The sequence below is a fragment of the Carcharodon carcharias genome, chromosome 4 (assembly GCF_017639515.1).
Source record: "Carcharodon carcharias isolate sCarCar2 chromosome 4, sCarCar2.pri, whole genome shotgun sequence".
NCBI lineage: Eukaryota > Metazoa > Chordata > Chondrichthyes > Lamniformes > Lamnidae > Carcharodon > Carcharodon carcharias.
Window position 1 is genome coordinate 150479381 of NC_054470.1, and position 21085 is coordinate 150500465.

At 43.9% G+C, this 21085-nt stretch overlaps 1 protein-coding gene across 6 annotated transcripts in view; it reads right to left on the bottom strand.

Annotated features, from left to right (window-relative positions):
- Positions 1-21085, bottom strand: part of ssbp2 (single-stranded DNA binding protein 2) — a 590624-nt gene that overhangs the window by 59113 nt on the left and 510426 nt on the right. For all 6 annotated transcript variants that reach the window (XM_041185704.1, XM_041185705.1, XM_041185703.1 and 3 more), the window contains 4 exons: positions 15070-15140; positions 14325-14403; positions 6720-6748; positions 2662-2760 (listed from right to left, as the gene is read on the bottom strand). In XM_041185704.1, coding sequence (XP_041041638.1) covers positions 2662-2760; positions 6720-6748; positions 14325-14403; positions 15070-15140 — 278 coding nt within the window. The remainder of the gene's footprint in view (positions 1-2661; positions 2761-6719; positions 6749-14324; positions 14404-15069; positions 15141-21085) is intronic.

Genomic DNA, 21085 nt, shown 5'->3' on the forward strand with positions numbered 1-21085 from the left:
CATTCCTGCCTCGCACATGCTGCAGGAAGCAGAGACCCTGTATCCAGCTTGTGAAAACAGCATGGGCGGGCGCTTTTGGGCAGGAGGCAGGATTGCAACATCAGGAAATAGCCTGACTCTTAATTCCTGTCTTGAGGAAGAAAATCTGGGCCAACGAGTAGTCTGATGGAATTACAATACTAAAATACATTTGAAATTTGCTTGAACATAAAATTACAGGAATGATGATGCTAAGCAAATGACACATTTTCAAATTAAAAGGAAACAATAGACTTTCTGGGGAAAGGGGGCAGGGGATAGAAGAGTAAATTGAAACAAAGTTTGTCCACTCTCAACTTTAATATCAGATTGGCTCAATACACAGTACTTCGCTAAAAACGTTCTGGGTCAAGTCACATATTGTCACACATTAAGAATTGAGCTAAAACTCTAGCCTGATGTTTCAGTACAGCTGAGGTAGTGCTGCAGTGTCTGATGAGGCATTAAGCCAAGTCCTCAAATGACTGCTCAATAAGACATAAATGATCACCCAACATTATCTGAAGAACACAGAGTTCTCTTGGATACCTAGCCAGCATTCCATCCTCAAGTAACAATACCGAAAACATATACACTGCCATTGCTTCATTTTTGCTGGGTTATTATCCAACAATTCCCTACCTAACATCATTGTGAGAGCGCTGTCACCACAGGGACCTTAATGATTTAAAGAAGGTCCACCTTCTTCTCAGGATATCTAGGGATGGCCAATAAATGAGGCTTTGCCAGCATCACCCATATTACAAGAACAAATATTTTAAAAGTTTGATCGATCATTTTCTTTTTTGCTACTTGTAAAACTTACTACACACAAATTAATTACCATATTTACCCATGCAAAAATATTAACAGCTACTGAAAATGCAATAAGGTGGAGTGTATACACACACACACACACACACACACACACACATTAGTTCTGTTTTCTTTCTAGAGAAAGAATAATTGTCAATGCGGTTTCATGGAGGCCCAGCACTGGGCTTTTTGAATGTTGGCTTCATCTAGGACATCCAGGACCATGAACTCTACTGCTTCACACTTAACTAAATCAAAAAAGGGTTCAAGTGTGGCCTGTCAGAGATATCAGCCTAACAAGTATTCTCTTTCTTACAGACCAAACATAGTTAATTTCTGGAAGATTGCAGTTACAGCAGTATATAAAAGAATCCCTCAGGGATTACTGCTTCATCTTCTCCCTTCCCCACAGTTATTTCCAATGGGACACATTAGTTAAAAGTAGTGCCCAAATTTATTTAATTTTAACTATGAAAGTTCTATGATCCTTTATGTAATAGTCCAACTGCTTTGCTTCCACATGCTCGCCAGATCGTACTAGTAAAATATTCAATTAACAACATCTTAACAGTTTCAATTCCATATATTAAATAAATATATTTCACTGTTTATGATAATCAGAAACTGGTTACCAAAGATGTGATTTTCAAAATTAATGCAGTATTGGCGTAGAACAGTGCTAAAATGTAACACTCACATACAAGTCCTGCCATATTGAAATTACAACTTGTATTGGGTCATTCTATCAAAATTCAGAACATTCAGATCCCAAGCCTCATTGTAGAAGGAGATTATTTATAGAGTAGTCGGGTAATCAAAAGGAGACAATTTCAAGAGAAAGTTATTTTTCTTAAGAATCTGTCACTCTAAACAAAATACGTAAAATTGATGACTACTAATAACCAAAGAGTAATTCTGCGGGTATTTGCAGGTTTCAAAAGAAACTTCTAGATGAGAACATAAGAAATAGGAGCAGGAGTAGGCCATTTGGCCCCTCAAGCCTGCCCTGCCATTCAATTAGATCATGGCTGATCTGCCCCAGGCTTCAACTCCTCTTTTGTGTCAGCTCCTCACAACCCTCAACTCCCCGATACTTCAAAAATCTATTTACCTCCTCTTTAAATACTTTCAGTGATCTAGCCTCCACAACTCTGTGGAGTACAGAATTCCACACATTCAGTACCCTCTAAGAGAAGAAATTCCTTCGCATCTCAGTGTTAAATGAGTGTCCCCTTATTCTGTAACTATGTCCCTAGTTCAACATTCCCCCACTAGTAGAAACATCTTCTCAACATCTACCCTGTCAAGCCCCTCAGAATTTTGTATGTTTCAATAAAATCACCCTTCATTCTTCTAAACTCTAATGAATAAAGGCCTAACCTGTTTAGCCATTCTTGATAAGTCAACTCCTTCATCCCAGGAATCAGCCTAGTGAATCTCTTTTGATCTGTCTCCAATGCCTGTATATCCGTTCTTAAATACGGGGACCAAAACTGCACACACTACTCCAGGTGCGGCCGCACCAACACCCTGTACCGTTGTAACAAGACTTCCCTATTTTAAAACTCCAACTCCCTAGCAATACAGGCCACAATTCCATTTGCCTTCTCAATTATTTGCTGCACCTGCATGCTAATTTTTTGTGTTTCATGCACAAGAACACCCAGATCCCTCTGTGCTGCACTCTTTTGGGGTCTCTCTCCATTTAAATAATAGTCTGAATAGATGAATGATAGCTGCACTTACTCCCCATATGTTTTATCCAAGTAAGGAATCTCATGTGCTTAGTGGTACATTGGCCATTAAAAAGCATAAAAGAATACTTACGCTGTCACTCTGAAAGGGATTCAGGAAGTTGCCACCCATCTCTCCGTCATCGCGTGGAGTGCCAGGCGGATTACTCATACTTATGTTACTGGGAGAATTCTATGAGCAAACACAAATAAATGAACATTCTTTAATCTGAATGCAAGCTTTAATCACATTACATTGTTTATGAGGCTTGTTAAAAAACTAATAATAACTTCTGCTAGACGTTCTTATAATATGTATATTAAACAGAGTTTTCACACATTTCATTCTTGGCTGTTCCTATCTGAAACCAGAACGTCTGTGTAGCTATAAAACTGTTTTCACATGACAAACTCCTTAAACAATTAAAGGTAAATTAAACTCCTAGTTAGCTGCAGGTCTCAATTTGTTTCCGAAATGCAATTAAAATGGTGGCCACATTTTCTTAACAACTGGTTGTACAAATATACTTGCGCACGGTAATAACGCAATATGCGTCCTTTTCAACGATTTGCGTAGTTGCTACATTTTAATCTATATCGCATTAGTCCCCTTTTATACGTATTGGAAAAAAACAATGCAAATTTGCTACATTTGAAATGATCATTCTTATGGACATTCTTATGTTCCCTTCCCTTACTCTCCATATTACCATGTTTTTTTGAAAAGGGGGAGTTGAATGTTTCTTAATCCATGAATGTGTGTACAATGTGAATAACCAGCAGCAAACTTTTCATGGATTTAAATAGAGTTATTTATTCACATTTTCACCCTGAAAATCTAACGCTATGTCACTCATTCACCCACTCAAGGAAAATACAGTTAGAGAGAGTAGTGCACTTCTACAAGTTATAAACAAAAGAATAGTCTGTATTTCACGTGATTGGCTTGTCTTGGAAAACACATGGTGCAGGCCTGGTGAACAAGAAAATTTTCACTCCTTTAGTGTAGTTAGGTGAATTTAATAGTTGAAGCTGAATACCAGAGTTGTTGTAGCATTCTCTTGAAGAGATGGACTTGCTGCAAGTCACAAAGTTAGTGACTTGTTATCTTGTTACCAGGCAGTTAGTTTTCTGATGACGAGTCATTCAGATTCGAAACGTTAACTGTGTTCTTCTCCGCAGATGCTGTCAGACTTGCTGAGTTTTTCCAGCTATTTTTGTTTTTGTTTTGTTTGAGTAAGTTTTCTGTATTGGTGGATTTGTAAAGGAAGAGGCTTGGAGGCCTTATGATGTTGCAATCTCCAGGTTTTAAGGTGCAAATGTTGCTGCTCTTGCTGCTGCTGATGTTGTGCAGTTCTGGAGATTTTGTGTCCTTTTGCAGCACTTAAGGATTAAAAGGGAGACCAAAATGGCGACCTCACCATGTGGTTTATCACAATGCCCATATCCAAACATGGTGCTGTGCTTCAGTGAATTACCCACAACCTGGGCTATTGTTTGTAGACACTCACCCTGGGGGTTTGAGAGAATCATTACCTTGGTTTCAGAAAGACCTTTTCAAGTAAGGAAACACCTTTTGGGTGATTTCAGGAGATGAATGGTGACACTTCTTAGTCTGAAACGTGTAATTTTGAACATTTGAGACAATGTGGTAGTTTGAATCCACAGACGAAGTCAGATGACTCTCGGCACCTATCTTTTGCAGCATTTTAATGTCCATTTTTAAAAGAAAAGTCAATTTCAGAAGATTCCATACTGATTACAGTTCATGTTTTAAAGTTATGGATAGGGCATGCCTTTACTGGGCATGGCAATCATAATTAATCCAGAGGTCAGAACTTGTACTAGTATAGTTGTACATCATACTTACTATGACATGCCTAAATCAGAGTTGCATTACAAACTTTAAAACAGCTATCTTCTTTCAACAAAGGATATAATGCCATGCAATTACTACCATGGTGTATGGCATTTAGCAAATATGAGTTTGGCTTTTTCTTGTAATGGTTGTTATGGGCATTTATATCTTTCTCATAAAAGCATAAAGTCATCATACAGAATGTTAATTGAAATGTAATAAGAAAATACATTTTCGGGTTTTAAAAATTACCAGTATAGTATACAAAGGTTAACTTAACGCTTAGTGAAGATACCACTACCAGAGCCAACTGACACCTCTGCTCTTTCCTGAAAGTGCAGCCCACACTTCCAACACTCTGGCCACCCAAAACTGAGTCAGAGGGCAGGATTTCTATCTCCATATATGGGGGGTTGGTGGGGGGGAGGGGTTGTGATTTTGGAGGGGGGCAGGTCTGTAATTTTGAGGCACCAGCCAGTGTGTTGGCTCCACCTGATCCCGAGACATTTTGCAGGAGGCCAAATTGGCACAGAATGGCTGCTTAACTGCTTATGCTAATTAAAAGACCAATTAAGGCCATGGATCAGAGCGGCTGAAATTTTTCGGTCGATTTGTCAGCCTCTCTGTGGCATTGGCAACACGGCAGTTGCCTGGATGCAGTGGCGGGTGGGGGGACAGCACTCTAGGCTAACTTTGAGGCACCTGCCACTAGGTCCCTCTCAACACCTACCTGGCTACAACTGCGGCTGCATTCTGCCCTGTGGAGGGATTTTCCTTCCAAGTGATGGCGCCCTCTTTCTTCCTTACATGCAAAAGCAGGCTGCAACTCCTTCTATGCTGGAGGCCATTTTATCAGCCCTCCTGGAGGGCCTCTTGTGCCTGTCAACGAGCAAATTTGATAGCGAACGTGCCCTCTAACCAATAATCAAAACAAAGTCACTATCGGGTGACTGCTCCCGACAAAGTGTGGGGCCGGGTCCTGCATTTGACCCCGACATCGGGGTCCCAACCCTAAACACAAAATCCTGCCCTGAATAATCTGGTTCTCCTCAACCAGGTACTTGGGTAGACACTTTCCACTTGAGATGAGAGAGCACCTCGTTGCCACTTGAGCTATCCATTGCTGCAAATCAATTTTGAGGACTATAGATTAAATCACAATAATCTGGAGCTTTCGGCAGAGGCAGCTCCTTGAAGGCTGCCAGGGGAGAATCTTTGGAGTCTGTCCACAAAACCATTTCATTTGAACAATGGCTTCACCAGCAGCTGGAGATGTCAGGTGGGAGGGCAAGTCGGGTGGGCACTCAGCTCGCCATTTCTCCAATGAGTGCCGCGTGGTCCTTGTGGGGAAGCTCAGTGTCAGGTGGGACATTCTGGTACCCAGGGATGGCAAGAGAAGGCCACTGCACCTAACCAAAAAAGCCTGGAGAGGCAGCACCTCCTTCAGCATTGCACCTCGGATGTGTTGAGGTAGCTGCATTGCTGCTTGTAAATCCTGACAGCAGGATAGTGGGGTCTTCTACGGTCCCTTCTGTCTTGGACTACCTGTTGGCCTTGTGCCTGCGCCTCTCCTCCCTCAGGTCGCTCCCTTAGAAGCTGCATAGGTACATGTGGCCTCCTCTCCCTTTTGCCCCTCTCTTCCTCCTCAGAGGAGACCACAATCCCCATTATCAGGATAACAGAAGGTTGTCTGGTGCCTGGAAGGGTCCACATGGTCAAAATCCTCTGGGGGACTTGGAGACACCAATGAGTCCTAAAATGAAGTCTAGAAATGCTAAGACTGAAGCTCAGAATAGAGATGAAGCTGTCCAGTTCAAATAAGTAATCAACAGCAAACTATCTCCTAAACTCCTCACTACTCACAATGGAAACGCTGCAGACCCTTTTTATCTCGCCCTTGGATGAGGTTTCGTTAAAAGTGGGCTGCCCGTGCGACAAGCATGAGCAACGTTAAATCGGGATCAATTGCCTTTTGAATGGTCTTAAGTAGCCCTTTAATTGTTGGTGGGCGCGGCTCCGACACCCACACGTGCTCACCGACCTGAAGGCTGCTCGTGTGCGGGATGATGTCGGGACGCTCACCCGACGTCATCTTGCGCTACTCCACGTTCATTTGGGTCGGGCGCAAGCCTGCCCGCAAGACATAAAATTCTGGCCACGGTATTTATAACAGTTGAATCTTAAAATGTCAAGCCCTAAAAATTTATTAAGATTGTAACAAAAGTTGGCCTTCTGTATATTTAACTTTTATGTGAAAAGCTAAAAATAGCATGCTTATTAAACATGATGTTTACCTTGGAAATGCCATCCATGTCTCCAGAGCCTGAAATTAAAAGACAAACATCCTAATTAGGTTTTGTTCCATCCATCTGAGCTCTATTACTTCCCCGCAGCACTTGATGGAGATCTTTCAGTCAGGTAAAACTACTAGCTGCACAGGAAGGGTTGAGGTAAATTAAATCAGAGTACATCTTGGAAACATTAATAGCTTCATTGTTTCAGAGCCACTGGCCAAAAAATGACATTGGTTTGCAAAAAAAAAAAATACAGGTGGTTTAACTTCAGGTTTCCTTACACCTTCAAGTCCACTAGAGTTTAATAAAAATAGGATTGCACTTTATGTGCAGAAACTACCGTAAAGAGACGGGATTAACTTTTTCAGCTTGGCCTTCAAACTTCAAATTTATATCATATGCAAGCCTCATGAGTCTCCATAATTTAAAAAACATGTTACTAGAAATTGAACATTCACACATTAGATCCCGTAAATCATTTCAGGTGACAAACATGTATTGGCCCAGATTTTGTGGTTAGAGGCAAAGAGAGCACACTCGCTGCTGACCTCGGGAAAGTTGCCCACAAAGATCCTGCAAATTTTGTAGTATGGATGTCATTTTTCTCAACCTAAGTTGAGATCCAGAGCCAAGTCAAGAGGACCTCCAGGTGTCCAGCAACAATGGTGTCATTATGCATGGTAAGCAGCCAAACAGACCAAAGTATTCCCACAGACAGCAAACCAGGAAGTGAAATGTACTGATATCCATCACTTTTAATTAAATGTTATAGACACTGAAATAAATGATTGGGACATACACATGGGTTTAATGTGGGAGTTGAAATGTCATAAGCAAGCTTTAAGAAAGTAAGCACTATAAACCATATTTTTAAAAATGTGTTTTTAGGAACATAGGAACAGGAGAAGGCCATTCAGCTCATTGAGCCTGCTACTCCATTCAATACGATCATAGCTGATCGAACACTTCAATGCCTATTACCCACACTATCCCCATAACCCTTTACATTATTATTAATAAGAAATCTATCAATCTCTACCTTAAACATACTCAATGACTGAGCTTCCATGGCTCTCTGGGGTAGAGAATTTTGTAATTTTAATGGACAAATTTGACATTCCACAAATATGAAATTAGGTTTCCAGGACGAGCAACACTCATTAGCAGTAACTTAGTACACCAGTCCCATCTCATTCAACACAATGTAATTTTTTCCATGGTTTTTACGGCAAGACTAATAACGTTTAAAAAGGAAAGTTCTTGTCAGTTCACTCATTTCTATTTGATTGTAGTCTTAGTGAGCTTCAACAGCCTACCCAAAAGAAAGGCATCTGGGTTTCCACATTTAACTGCATGGGCAGAATTTTCTGGCTGGTGGGTAGGTGGAGTGGGAGTGGGCAGGCGCAGACCTGAACGCTGTCATTTTATGCAGGCGGGCCTTCCAGCGTGAATCGCAGCTCCCGAGAACAGCGGGAGTGGGTGGGCGGCAGCGGGTCTGCAATGAGCGCCGGGTCCAATGGCGACCCGGTGGCCTGTTTTAAAAAGCTGCTGCAGCCTTTCAAAGGCTGTCAAACATGGCTAGTGGAAGGGCTCCCAGAGCGCTGCTGGTGAGCGGGCCAGGCAGAAGAGCGGAGCAGGGGGGCACTGTGCCCCTCGCATTTCTGACGATTGTCTTGCTGCCCTCCTCGAGGAGGTGGCAGCATGGCGGGAGGCCCTGGTACCCCAGAACAGGAGGAGGAGACCCCCACATGACCAAATGTGCCTGGGAGGAGGTGGCGGAGGTGGTGAGTTCTCGCGACGTGGTGCAGCGCACGTGGATCCAGTGTCGCAAGGGCTTCAATGACCTCTTGTGCTCGTGTACCATATTGGCATTGGTCACTTAACCCAGCAGGTAGGTTTTCCCCTCTAGTGCCCCCCTCACCCCCCCCAAGTCTGAGTGTAGTGACTGCATTGAACCATTGATGGCATGTGTCCGTTGCTGGGTGGGCCAGCAGATATTGCCCATGCCGAGGTCATCCTGAGAAAATGGTGAAGAGATGGGTTCTGCCCATGTGGTACACTGAGACCCACATTACTGTTTTGGGAGTAACTTGGAGGAGCTGCACCTAGGCACAGTGCTGGAATTCCAGGACATGTCAAAGAGAGGGTGATGACATGCTGGGAGGGGGAGCTTCAAGGTAGCATGGCACCAATCGACCTGCTGTCCTCTGCGCTCCACGTGCTTGCGCCTCCTTGCTATGAAAGGTTAGGTTGTGTGTTGCCAAATGTGATGTAGGCAGCATTTGGCCAAGGAGGTGGGGAGGAGGGGGGCACAGGCCTAGCATCTTTGTGTGAGCGTCAGCAGCAGTGGGGTGAGGAGGCGCTGGAGCCCTGCAATGTCCCACTCTGGTTGGGGTGGGCTGTCCGCGAAGAAAGTCCAGGTACAAGGAGCTAATCAATACTCTTCTCTCCTTTTCAGGAGAAGAATGAACATAATGCTGAGCAGATGAGGACTGGTGGAGGGCTGGCCCAGGTGGCGATGCTTAGCCGGTTCGAGCATGGCATCCTAGATCTGGAGAGGCGCCATGCTCCCAGTTCCACCGTGTCGGTGAGGCTGGGGTGCCAAGGGCAGGTATGTTTTCCCAGCAGTGAGGTCATCATTGGTCTCCCAACAGCATGGCAGTGCTGAATGTTCAGTGATTGAAGTTTGCAACATGGCTTTTCCATTGCTTCTGTAAGGATGCGTGCATGATGATCTGGGGGACAGGGATGCACATTGACATTGTCTCCATGTTAACTGATCCAACGCCCTTGTTCTTCCTTTCAGCATCTGCGGAGCAGGGCTGGGAGGAGCAGCAGCAGGGGCCCCTTCTCACAACTGAGGGCCCTGAGTTCTCTGACTCACCAGCGTCACACCATCTCTGCCAGGCAGGCACAACACAGGTACTAGCACCTTGGTGGGAATTAGAACATTGGCTAGTGTCCCGGGACACAGTGGTGAGGGCACTTCACAATCACTGGAGGAGCTGGCGAAGACAGAGAGTGCCTATGGTGCCAGTAGTCGGAGGACTGCAGGGGACCAGGCACATGCTCAGTCGGTGGCTGATGATGTGCTTCTGGAGTCGTCAGTGATGCAGCAAACACAGGAAATGCGGCAGGGTGTGCGGGGGCATCTGGTGGAGATGCATGAGGCTATGCTTTGTTGGTCTCCATGGTGGAGGAGTCCACGCGGACCATCGCCAATGCAATGAGCCTCATGGCCAAGCACCATGCGTCCTCCATGGAGAGTGGCGACTCTTGTGGAGAAGCACCTCCAGGAGACCAATCAGGGCTTCCTGGGGATGCGCTCGGACCAGCAAGCCTACACATCGGTATTGACTGCAGCTGGTCAGTGCCAGTGTGGGAGATGGTCTGGGCACCAAGTTTCCCAGTTCGGTGCCCATCCAACCACAGTGAGCAGGGAGGTCCAAAGTGACCTCACATTGGCGCAGCAGCTGCCTGTTGTCTCTGCGGGCTCCTCTCAGGGTGCTCCAGATGAGGGCAGCAGCTCCTCCACCCTTCTGCCAGTGACTGTTGCATCCGGTGAGGCTGCGACGACTCGGGAGATGCCAGCTGTGGAATTGGCAGCTCCCTCCAAGGCGGGGCCAGCACAGGCTCCCCGGGCGAGAGGACGGCCGCCAAGGTCATCGAGGTCAACAGGACAGCAGAGTGAGCAGGCTGTCTCAGATGCCACTCCCAGCGAGGGGTCAGCACCAAGACATAGCACCCGGAAACGTAAATATGAGGGACCTTAGGCAAACCATGGGTTTATCACTCGTGCTTTTGTGCTGGCCTGCAATGAGGTCTTTATGAGTTGGTGTGATGTTGAACACCTTGTCATTTTGTTTTCTAATTTCCTTTTGTTATATTAAATTCAGACATTTAGTCACCAAGGCTGAGGGTGCCTCTTTTCTTCTGCAGGTGGATGGTTACCAATAATGTAATGAGTGATTTGTGGGACTTTCAGCTTTCTTGACAAGGCCCTTAGTTAATGTTCCTTCCAGGCCGACTTAGCACCCAGGAATCAAGTATGAAGCCTGCAGCCCAGGCTTGTGCTGGAGGCCCATATGTGGTGTGCTAGCTGAAGGTTCATTGGATTAAAGCATCCCGGGTGTCCCTGCCATCCTGGAGTATGAACGGGTCAGCGTCTACCCCCTCAGCATTTCCCTGTGCGTACTCATCGGACTTACTGCTGGATTCATCGTGTGCAGCCGCAGCCACTGTGTCTACACCTTCATCGTCCAGAGCACCCCGCTTTCCAGCGCAAGATGTGGAGAGCGCAGCATGCAACCACTACCAGCGACACACGATCTGGTGGGTACTGGAGTGCGCCCCCTGAGCGGTCCAGGCAACGGAAGCGCATCTTGAGAAGACCGATGGCTCTCTCCACCACAGCCGTTATGGAGGCGTGGTTCCTATTGTAGCACTGCTCAGCTTCTGTTCTTGGATGGCAGAGAGGTGTCATGAACCACCTCCTGAGGGGATAACCTTTGTCACCCAGCAGCCATCCATCCAGCTGGGCTGGAGGGCTGAAGAGTCCTGGCACCTGGGAATGTCTGAGGATGTAGGCAAAGTGGGAGCTGCCTGGGTACCTTGCACAGACTTGTAGAATCACCATCCTGTTATCACATACTATCTGCACATTCATGGAATGGAATCCCTTCCTGTTGATAAAGGCAACGGGCTCACCTGCTGGCGTATTGATGGCTACATGAGTGCAGTCTATTGCACCCTGGACGCGGGGGAAGCCAGCAATTGCCATGAAGCCTCTGGCTTGCTTGGTCCCAACTGTAGTGGATGAAGGTCAATGCATGCATGCAGGTTGTCTGTAACCTGCTTGACACAAGTGTGGACAGCTGAGTGAGAGACATCACAAAGATCACCCACCGACCGCTGGAAGGAGCCAGCGACACAGAAGTTGAGGGCAGCTATGACCTTTAGAGCCACTGGCATGGGGTGTCCACCCACACAGTTCGTGGAGATCTCAGGCCCAATCAACTAGCAGATATAGTTGACTGTCTCCCATGAAAAACTGAGCCTCCTTCGGCAGTGCACCTCAGAAATATTGAGGTAGCTGCTTCGCCGCCTGTATACCCTGGCAGCAGGATAGTGGTGTCTTCTGCGGCCCCTTCCACCTTAGACCACCTCTTGGTCCTGCAGCCCTTGTGCCTGTCCTCCCAAAGGTGGCTCCCTGGAGGCTGAATGTGCACTCCTGGCCTCCTCCCCCTTCTAGCCCTCCCTTCCTCCTCAGAAGAGGTGCCTTCAGTGGACAGTTCGACTCCCATTCCCAAGCTAAGGAAAGGCTTCCAGAAACCTGCAGGCCCAAAGAAGATTCCTCACTGCAGAATGCTGATCTGAAGGTTGTGAGTCCAGTCCAAGCAGCTGGTATGCGTTTTGAAGTATTGTAGATCACACAGGCAAGTATCAGTAACTTTGAAAAATAAATATTTGACTGAGCACACTCACGATCCCACTGAGCCCTTTTATTCCGCCCGTGGATGAGGTTTATGCAAATGTGTCTTACCCGCCTGCCTGTTGCACCCATGTGATGACCCGAAGATTGCATGGGCGCCAGAAAATCGGCATCAATTGGTGCCTCAAAAGCCTTAAGTGGCCTGTTAATTAATGGCGAGTGCACATTGGAGATCATTGTGCGCCCGCCCAATGAAATATCGCGATGGCGCGCAGAGATGTCAGGATGCTTGCCTGACATCACCACCTGCCATTTTATGTGTCGGCGTGCAGGTCCCGCCCCTGCACGCCAACGTGAAACTCTGCTCCATATGTGGATTCCGGAAGTTGCTGCCAGTTTCAGAGAAGTAATAATGGCAAACGCTGCCAGTTTCGACATAATTACTATTGCAAAATCCCAGCCAGAGAATTATCGGCCTCTCACTGCTTTTGGGCTTCTGTGACATAAAACTCAGGCCTGTAAATGAAATTGAGGTACAGGTCAATCATGATCTAATTCTGAATCAAAAACAAAAACAAAAATACCTGGAAAAACTAAGCCGGTCTGACAGCATCTGCGGAGAGGAATACAATTAACATTTCGAGTCCGTATGACTCTTCAACAGAACTCTGTAGAAGAGTCATACGGACTTGAAACGTTAATTGTATTCCTCTCCACAGATGCTGTCAGACCTGCTGAGTTTTTCCAGGTATTTTTATTTTTGTTTTTGTTTTGGATTTCCAGCATCCACAGTTTTTTGCTTTTATCTAATTCTGAATGGTGGACCAGGCTGTAATACACATTCTACAATTAAAGCAATCCATTGTTTTCCATTTCAATTTACCTGCACTCCAATTTTCTTTGAATGCTCGTCCCTGTATCTGGCATCTACCAGCACACTTTCTCCATAGCTCTACAGACAGAACCTCTTACTTTGGGCTGTTTACTTCAGTATGACTGTATTCAACATGACTCAACAATCAGTAAAGCAGCAAGCCAAATTCAAGAAATGCAAATAATTCTGTCCAGTTTCTCCTCCCTTCCTCCAAATGGAATGTCTCACTTCCAGCTGCCTGGTTGACAAAATAAAAACTTTATCCAACTGAGGCAGTGAGTCAGAGTAATAGGTCAGAGATTTGAACTTGCAACATTTGGCACCCAGACACTAACATTCTGTACTGGCCCATACTTACCCTGTAATTATAAATCAGGAAAATAATAAAGATCAAAAGGAAGAAGAATATAAAATATTCACTAGTAGAGAATGAAGGGAAGGCAAAAAGACTATGCAGTGTTGGATAGCGCGGTCCACTCAGTTGTTGATTAAAAACATCGCTGTGTTTCTGCAATATGATTCAATCTGCTCTTAATACCTTGCTTTAGTTTTCCAAGATACATTCAAAGATACATTGGTAATGCGGATGTACTGTATTGGCGGGCATGCTAATCTCAAAGATGAAAAATCATTTTTTCTGGTTAAAATCAAATTCAATATGAATAACAATATTATCACAACTGAGACAGGACAGAAAAATAGTAGAATGCGGAAAGAATAACCAAGTATGTTCTTATCAATATACAATGTGCAGCTGAGCCCAAGAGCTTGCAAGAAAGGATTTCTCTTTTCTTTTACCCTCAGTAATGTTTTCCTTACCATAAACAAATAATTAGTAAATACAATAACTACCATGATAAAATATATTTGCTGAAGTGTCAGGAGAGAAAAAGTAATACATAAAAGGATCACTTGTAAATGTTCAAATTGAGCAGTTTGCTTAATTCTTTTTCTTACTCTCATAATCAGACTCAGAGTAAACAAGATCAACCAAGGGGTAAAATGACATTAGGAAATGTTACTCACCTGAGGGTTGATTATAATCAGAGAGCAGCTGTCTTACGTTGGTGTATCACATTAATACTGAATGAGATATGCCAACTTAAGGTTGTTTGTGTGGATTGGAATCAAGCCCCTCTGGTATTGTTGTATACACATCAGGAAGTTTTTGAAGTGCATTCATAATTATCATGAGGTTCACAAGAGAGATAAAAAGCTACCAATTTGGAGAAATACAGCAGAATAACTAATATGGCAAAGTGAGTAAAAATTCATTATGCTTTATTCGTTTTCTCTTTACCTAATGATCCGTTCATGTGATGCGGTTCCATTCCACCCATTGCCCCTATTGGACCATCTGAGCCAGGACCCATTGGAAACTACAAATAAAAAGCACAATCTAAATGTACCTTTTGTCAATGGGACTTACTGCATATACAACATTTACATGCATGCTGTTCAATTGCTTCAACTTCCTTATTTGTTGCATTAAAGGAAGTTTATTTCACAATTCATTTGATACATTAAGCATGAGTAGTCAATGACAGAGGCAGCCACATGGAAATTTTGCATTCGTGTCTATAGTCTTTTCTTTTTTGTAGTAAACACTATTTAAAGCAGCTTTTTTACATGCAGTGATGCCACCAATCATTTTGGTGTGATCCTGACAAATCAAACTGGAAGACTATGGTAGTCAACTTCAGTTTGACAAATATTGTTGGTGAATGCTCCACTTCCCAATGATAGTTGCATCATGGTTCCCAGTGGCATCAGAATGAGATGTAAATGCCTAATCAACCATTATAATGGAAGATCCTTCAGACGCATCACAAGCAGAACATGCTTTACATGCTATAGATGCCACAAAACATGCCTGTGGGTCCTGGCAAACAAACCTGGGAATGACTGAAGAGAAAAATCACCACTAATGTTTAGTGGATCTTGAGCGCAAGTTTACCTTTCACATCTTACGGTGTACTAAATTGGAAAATTTGTATTAAAATTAACTTGAAATTAAACCAAAAGTTAATGCTTGTTTCACTTACATTAGACCTGCTGGCCCCAGGAGGTACAGCATTCATCATTGTGTACATATTGTCACTGGAGTTTGTTGAATCTGAAATAACCAGAAATACAATATGTTAAAAGCAATCTTTCAAGGATACCACAAGGTATTTATACTGGTATTACACGCATCTACTGTTTTTGTCTGCCTCAAAGGAATAATGAGAGGAGCAGATGCTCATCTGTTGCTGGATCCTTCGTCCAAGCCTTTATTAATTCTAGACTTGACTATTCCAATGCACTCCTGGTTGGTCTCCAATGTTCTGCTCTCCATGGCCTTAAGCTCCCATAGCTCTGTAACCTCCTCTAACATGACAACTCTCTAAGATAATTGCATTCATCTAATTTTGGCCTCTTGAGCATCCCAGATTTTAATCAGTCTGTTGGTGGCCATGCTTTCAGCTGCCAAGGCCACAAGCTCTGAAATTCCCACTCTAAACCTCTCCATCTCTGTGCCTGTCTTTCCTCAATAAGGCGCTTCTTAAGATCTAACTTTTTGACCAAGCTTTTGGTCATTTGCTCTAATACCTCCATATGTTGGTGGGCGTCAAATTTTGCTCCATAAAGGTTCTGTGAAGTGCCTTGGGGTGTTTTGTTGTATTATAGGTGCTATTTTCTGTCCTTGTTAGGGTACCAAGTGGAGACAAGGAGCTTTTTTACAAGGAATTTTCATATGATATCCATATGATAGTAAAATTAGAGACAACTTTTAATCTGTACTTTTCCATTTCTTATTCTCATGCAAAATAAACCATCATATCTAAAGTGAACTGTTTTAGGCACCACATGATTCTATTAAGGAGTGCAAATGTCAATAAAGGTATTGATTGGTTATGTTGCACTCTTCTTTTTTTCATTTAGCTGATTAATTAAACTGATGTAATACTCCAACCCAAGACAACGACTGAAATAAAACATAGATGCCATGACTGAACACAGCATGAATAGTATGCAAATTGGGCTGAATTTTCATCTTGGAGTTGGGAGACAGGAGTTGGAACTGTTTCCGGGTCCCAAACCCGTCCATGGAGGGAAACAGTCACTCATTGGGCTTTTGAAAGAGGTTCACCCTTAATTAACATGGGGACAGGTTCCCTGCCCAATTAAGATTAGTGGGCAGGCTCTAGAAACTGGAGGGCCAATCACAGGCCTTCTAGCTTGAGAGGGGCAAAGACTGCAGTAAATGGTAACTAACTGAGAGGGTACTTCAGCTCAGAGGCAGTCTCTGTCCCAACTTTTTTAAAGCTTCAAGTGAATAATAGGTAAAACAGTCATGTCATTGTGAGGGTGGTGTGGAGGGAAGGGGCTAGGATCCCCCTGCAGGGCAACCATTCATGCACCACATGCAGGCAAGCAGGGAGGGACTGTAGGTCTGCCTTGAGGACTTACTCCCTGGTCTGTCACAAGATGCATGACTCCAGGCAGTGCAACAGCCCCCACTGCATTGGGAAACTGGAGTGGAAAATCCCAGTTAGCCTCCTTTAAATGTCCTGAACAAGGTTCTTAATGGACCTAATTGGCTACTTGCCTGGTGGGGGCAGGTAGCAATGCTGGCTCAGAAGCTGCCTCTGTAAAAAAAAAGGCACATGCATGGAATAGGGTTAGGAAACTGGCACACCAGCTGGTGCCAGTGTTTTGCAGCTCCTTCACCTCTCAAACTCAGCAGGGCTGAAAAATTCAGCCCACTAAGTTTTTTTCTCTTCTTCAGGTGCCATGCTTCACAACATCAGTGGTCATGGGTCTCCAATTTTCACAGTCCTTGACAGCAGCCAACATTTTGGTGTTTTCAAATCTTGTACCTGTTCTGCTTCTTAAACTTTTGGTGTATTTTCTTCTTTGTCTCCCCTACCCTCAATTTTACCGGTCACTACCAGATATTCTGGTTTCTCTCTCCTAAGTACCTGCCCAAAGAACTGTAGTTGTCTCTTGGTGTTCATCTGCAATAATTCTTCTTGTGTGCCGGCTTTCCTCAAAACTTACTCATTAGTTGCGTACATGACAAATCTGTTAGAATTCTTTGACGAGGTAACGAGTAGGTTAGACAAAGGAGAGCCAATGGATGTTATCTACTTGGACTTCCAGAAGGCCAAGGTGCCGCACAGGAGGCTGCTCAGTAAGATAAGAGCCCATGGTGTTAGAGGCAAGGTATTAGCATGGATAGAAGATTGGCTTTCTGGCAGGAGGCAGAGAGTGGGGATAAGGGGTCCTTCTCAGGATGGCGGCCGGTGACTAGTGGAGTTCCACAGGGGTCAGTGTTGGGACCACAACTTTTCACTTTATACATTAATGATCTAGATGAAGGAACTGAAGACATCCTGGCTAAGTTTGCAGATGATACAAAGATAGGTGGAGGGACAGGTAGTATTGAGGAGGCGGGGAGGCTGCAGAAGGAGTTGGACAGATTAGGACAATGGGCAAAGAAGTGGCAGATGGAATACAACGTGGGGAAGTGTGAGGTCATGCACTTTGGTAGGAAGAATAGAGGCATAGACTATTTTCTAAATGGGGAGAGAATTCAGAAATCTGGAATGCAAAAGGACTTGGGAGTCCTAGTCCAGGATTCTCTTATGGTTAACTTGCAGGTTGAGTAGGTAGTTAGGAAGGCAAATGCAATGTTGGCATTTATTTCGAGAGGACTAGAATATAAAAGCAGGGATGTGCTGCTGAGGCTTTATAAGGCTCTGGTCAGACCACATTTAGAATATTGTGAGCAATTTTAGGCCCCGTATCTCAGGAAGGAGCTTCACGAGAACGATCCCAGGAACGAAAGGCTTAACATATGAGGAACGTTTGAGGTCTCTGGGTCTATACTTGATGGAGTTTAGAAGGATGAGGGGCGATCTGATTGAAACTTACAGAAAACTGAAAGGCCTGGATAGAGTGGACATGGGGAAGATGTTTCCATTAGTAGGAGAGACTAGGACCTGAGAGCACAGCCTCAGAGTAAATGGAAGACCTTTTAGAACAGAGATGAGAAACTTCTTTAGCCAGAGAGTGGTAAATCTATGGAATTCATTGCCACAGAAGGCTGTGGAGGCCAGGTCATTGAGTGTATATAAAACCAAGATAGATAGGTTCTTGATTGGTAAGGGGATCCAAGGTTACGGGGAGAAGGCGGGAGAGTGGGGTTGAGAAACTTATCAGCCATGATTGAATGGTGGAGCAGACTCGATGGGCTGAATGGCCTAATTTCTGCTCCTATGTCTTATGGTCTTGTTCAACTAATCCTCATCAGCCTAATGGAATGCTATCCTTTATTACAAGAGGAATTGAATATAAAAATCAGGGCATTGGTGAGACCACATCTTGAATACTCTGTGCAGTTTTGGTCTCCTTATTTAAGAAAGAATGTAAATGCATTGGAGGCAGTTCAGAGGAAGCTTGCTTGATTGATACCTGGGATGAGCGGTTTGTCTTATGAGGATAGGTTAGACAGAGTGGGCTTGTTTCCACTGGAGTTTAGAAGAGTGAGGAGAGACTTGATTTAAGCATATAAGATTCTGAATGGTAGTGACAAGATAGATGTGGAAAGGATGTTTCCTGTTGCGGGTGAGAGCAGAACTAGGGGTCACTGTTATAAAATTAGGGATCGCCCTTTTAGGACAGAGATGGGGAGAATTTTTTTCTCTCAGAGGGTGTGCAACTTTGGAACTCTCCACAGCAAAGGCTGTGGTGGCGGAGTCACTGAATATTTTTAAGGCAGAAGTAGACAGATTCCCTTGCCTAACAAGAATCTAAGGTTATCGGAGTGAGGAACGTGGAATTCGAAACACAAACAGATCAGCCATGATTAAATTGAATGGTGGGGCAGGCTCAAGGGGCTGAACGGCCCACTTCTGCTCCTATTTTACAGGTTCGTATGTTAGTATCATATATTTTCGAAAGCACATCTCCCTGTTGCCTTTTATTTATCTTGCATTGTCTGGCTTATATTCCAACTTATGCATCCATATAATAATGTTAACCAGATATAGCATTTTTGCAATCTCGTTTCTGCTTTCTACAGATATGTTCTTATTCCTTAAGAGGTCTGACATTTTTGTGAATGTCTGTTTTGTAAAGCCTTATGCGCTTCCTGAAGTCTTGATCACATTTCCAATCCAATGTTATTAGGCTACCCGGGTAAGAAAACGGTTCTACTTGTTTTACTTCTTTTGATTTCACTGTTATTTTGCATCCAGTAAGTCTACCTTTCCTTTTCACTAAATACCCCTTTCATTTCTTAGATGCAGGGCTTTTTATGGATAGACTAAAATTAATAGCAGAAACATCAAAGTGAAAACACTCAATGTAAATTAGTAGACTTCTTGAAATCTATCTTGGTCTCAATTTATTTATTTCACATGTTGTCAAATTATTATGACATAATTCAAGCACATCTTTCAATGTGTTATAGAAATCTATTATTTCTCTCTACTGGTTTGATTGTGAATCTGTGCAAATACCAAAAGATTGTAGTTACAGATGTATTTATATCATTTATGTACATATATTTTTTTGATTAATTCTTCTTTACATAACAATTCAAATTCTCTGAACATTTAATATTTATAAATATAGTGCACGCTCAGGATGTATAGTAGGGTCAGGTCTGAGATCATCCATGCCAATGAAGGCTCATTAAGTTTGTAACAAAAACAGAATTACCTGGAAAAACTCAGCATGTCTGGCAGCATCGGAGGAGAAGAAGAGTTGAAGTTTCGAGTCCTCACGACCCTTCAACAGAACTGAGTGAACCTAAAGAGAGGGGTGAAATATAAGCTGGTTTAAGGTGGGAGCTGGGGGGGAGTTGGCGGGGGGGGCGGCAGTTTGGGTGGGGGGAGAGAAGTTGGGGGTGGTGTGGTTGTAGGGACAAGCAAGCAGTGATAGGAGCAGATAATCAAAAGATTTCACAGACAAAAGAACACAGAGGCGTTGAACGTGGTGATATCTAAACGAATGTGCTAATTAAGAATGGGGATGGTAGGGCACTTAAGGTACAGCTCTAGTGGGGGTGGGGTGGAAAGGCTAGCAGGGCATAAAAGATTTAAAAATAATAGAAATAGGTGGGAAAAGAAAAATCTATATAAATTATTGGAAAAAACGAAAGGAAGGGGGAAGAAACAGAAAGGGGGTGGGGATGGAGGAGGGAGTTCAAGATCTAAAGTTGTTGAATTCAATATTCAGTCCAGAAGGCTGTAAAGTGCCTAGTCGGAAGATGAGGTGCTGTTCCTCCAGTTTGCATTGGGCTTCACTGGAACAATGCAGCAAGCCAAGGACAGGCATGTGGGCAAGAGAGCACCTTCCGACTAGGCACTTTACAGCCTTCTGGACTGAATGTTCAATTCAACAACTTTAGATCTTGAACTCCCTCCTCCATCCCCACCCCCTTTCTGTTTCTTCCCCCTTCCTTTTGTTTTTTTCCAATAATTTATATAGATTTTTTCTTTTCCCACCTATTTCCATTATTTTTAAATCTTTTATGTCCTGCTAGCCTTTCCACCCCACCTCCACTAGAGCTGTACCTTGAGTGCCCTACCATCCATTCTTAATTAGCACATTCGTTTAGATAATATCACCACCTTCAACGCCTGTGTTCTTTTGTCTGTGACATCTTTTGATTATCTGCTCCTATCACAGCTTGCTTGTCCCTACAACCACACCACCACCCCCCCAACTTCTCTCCCCCCACCCAATCCCCCCCCCACCCCACCTTAAACCAGCTTATATTTCACCCCTCTCTTTAGATTCACTCAGTTCTGTTGAAGGGTCATGAGGACTCGAAACGTCAACTCTTTTCTTCTCCGCCGATGCTGCCAGACCTGCTGAGTTTTTCCAGGTAATTCTGTTTTTGTTTTGGATTTTCAGCATCCGCAGTTTTTTGTTTTTATCTCATTAAGTTTGTGGTGGAGGCAATAAGTGGATGCTGGGTACTTCTGTATCTTAGGAAAGGGGAAAGAAGACTCTCTAGCAAACTATATAAGAATGCCATCAGTGAAAAAGATTGAAAGCTGGGGG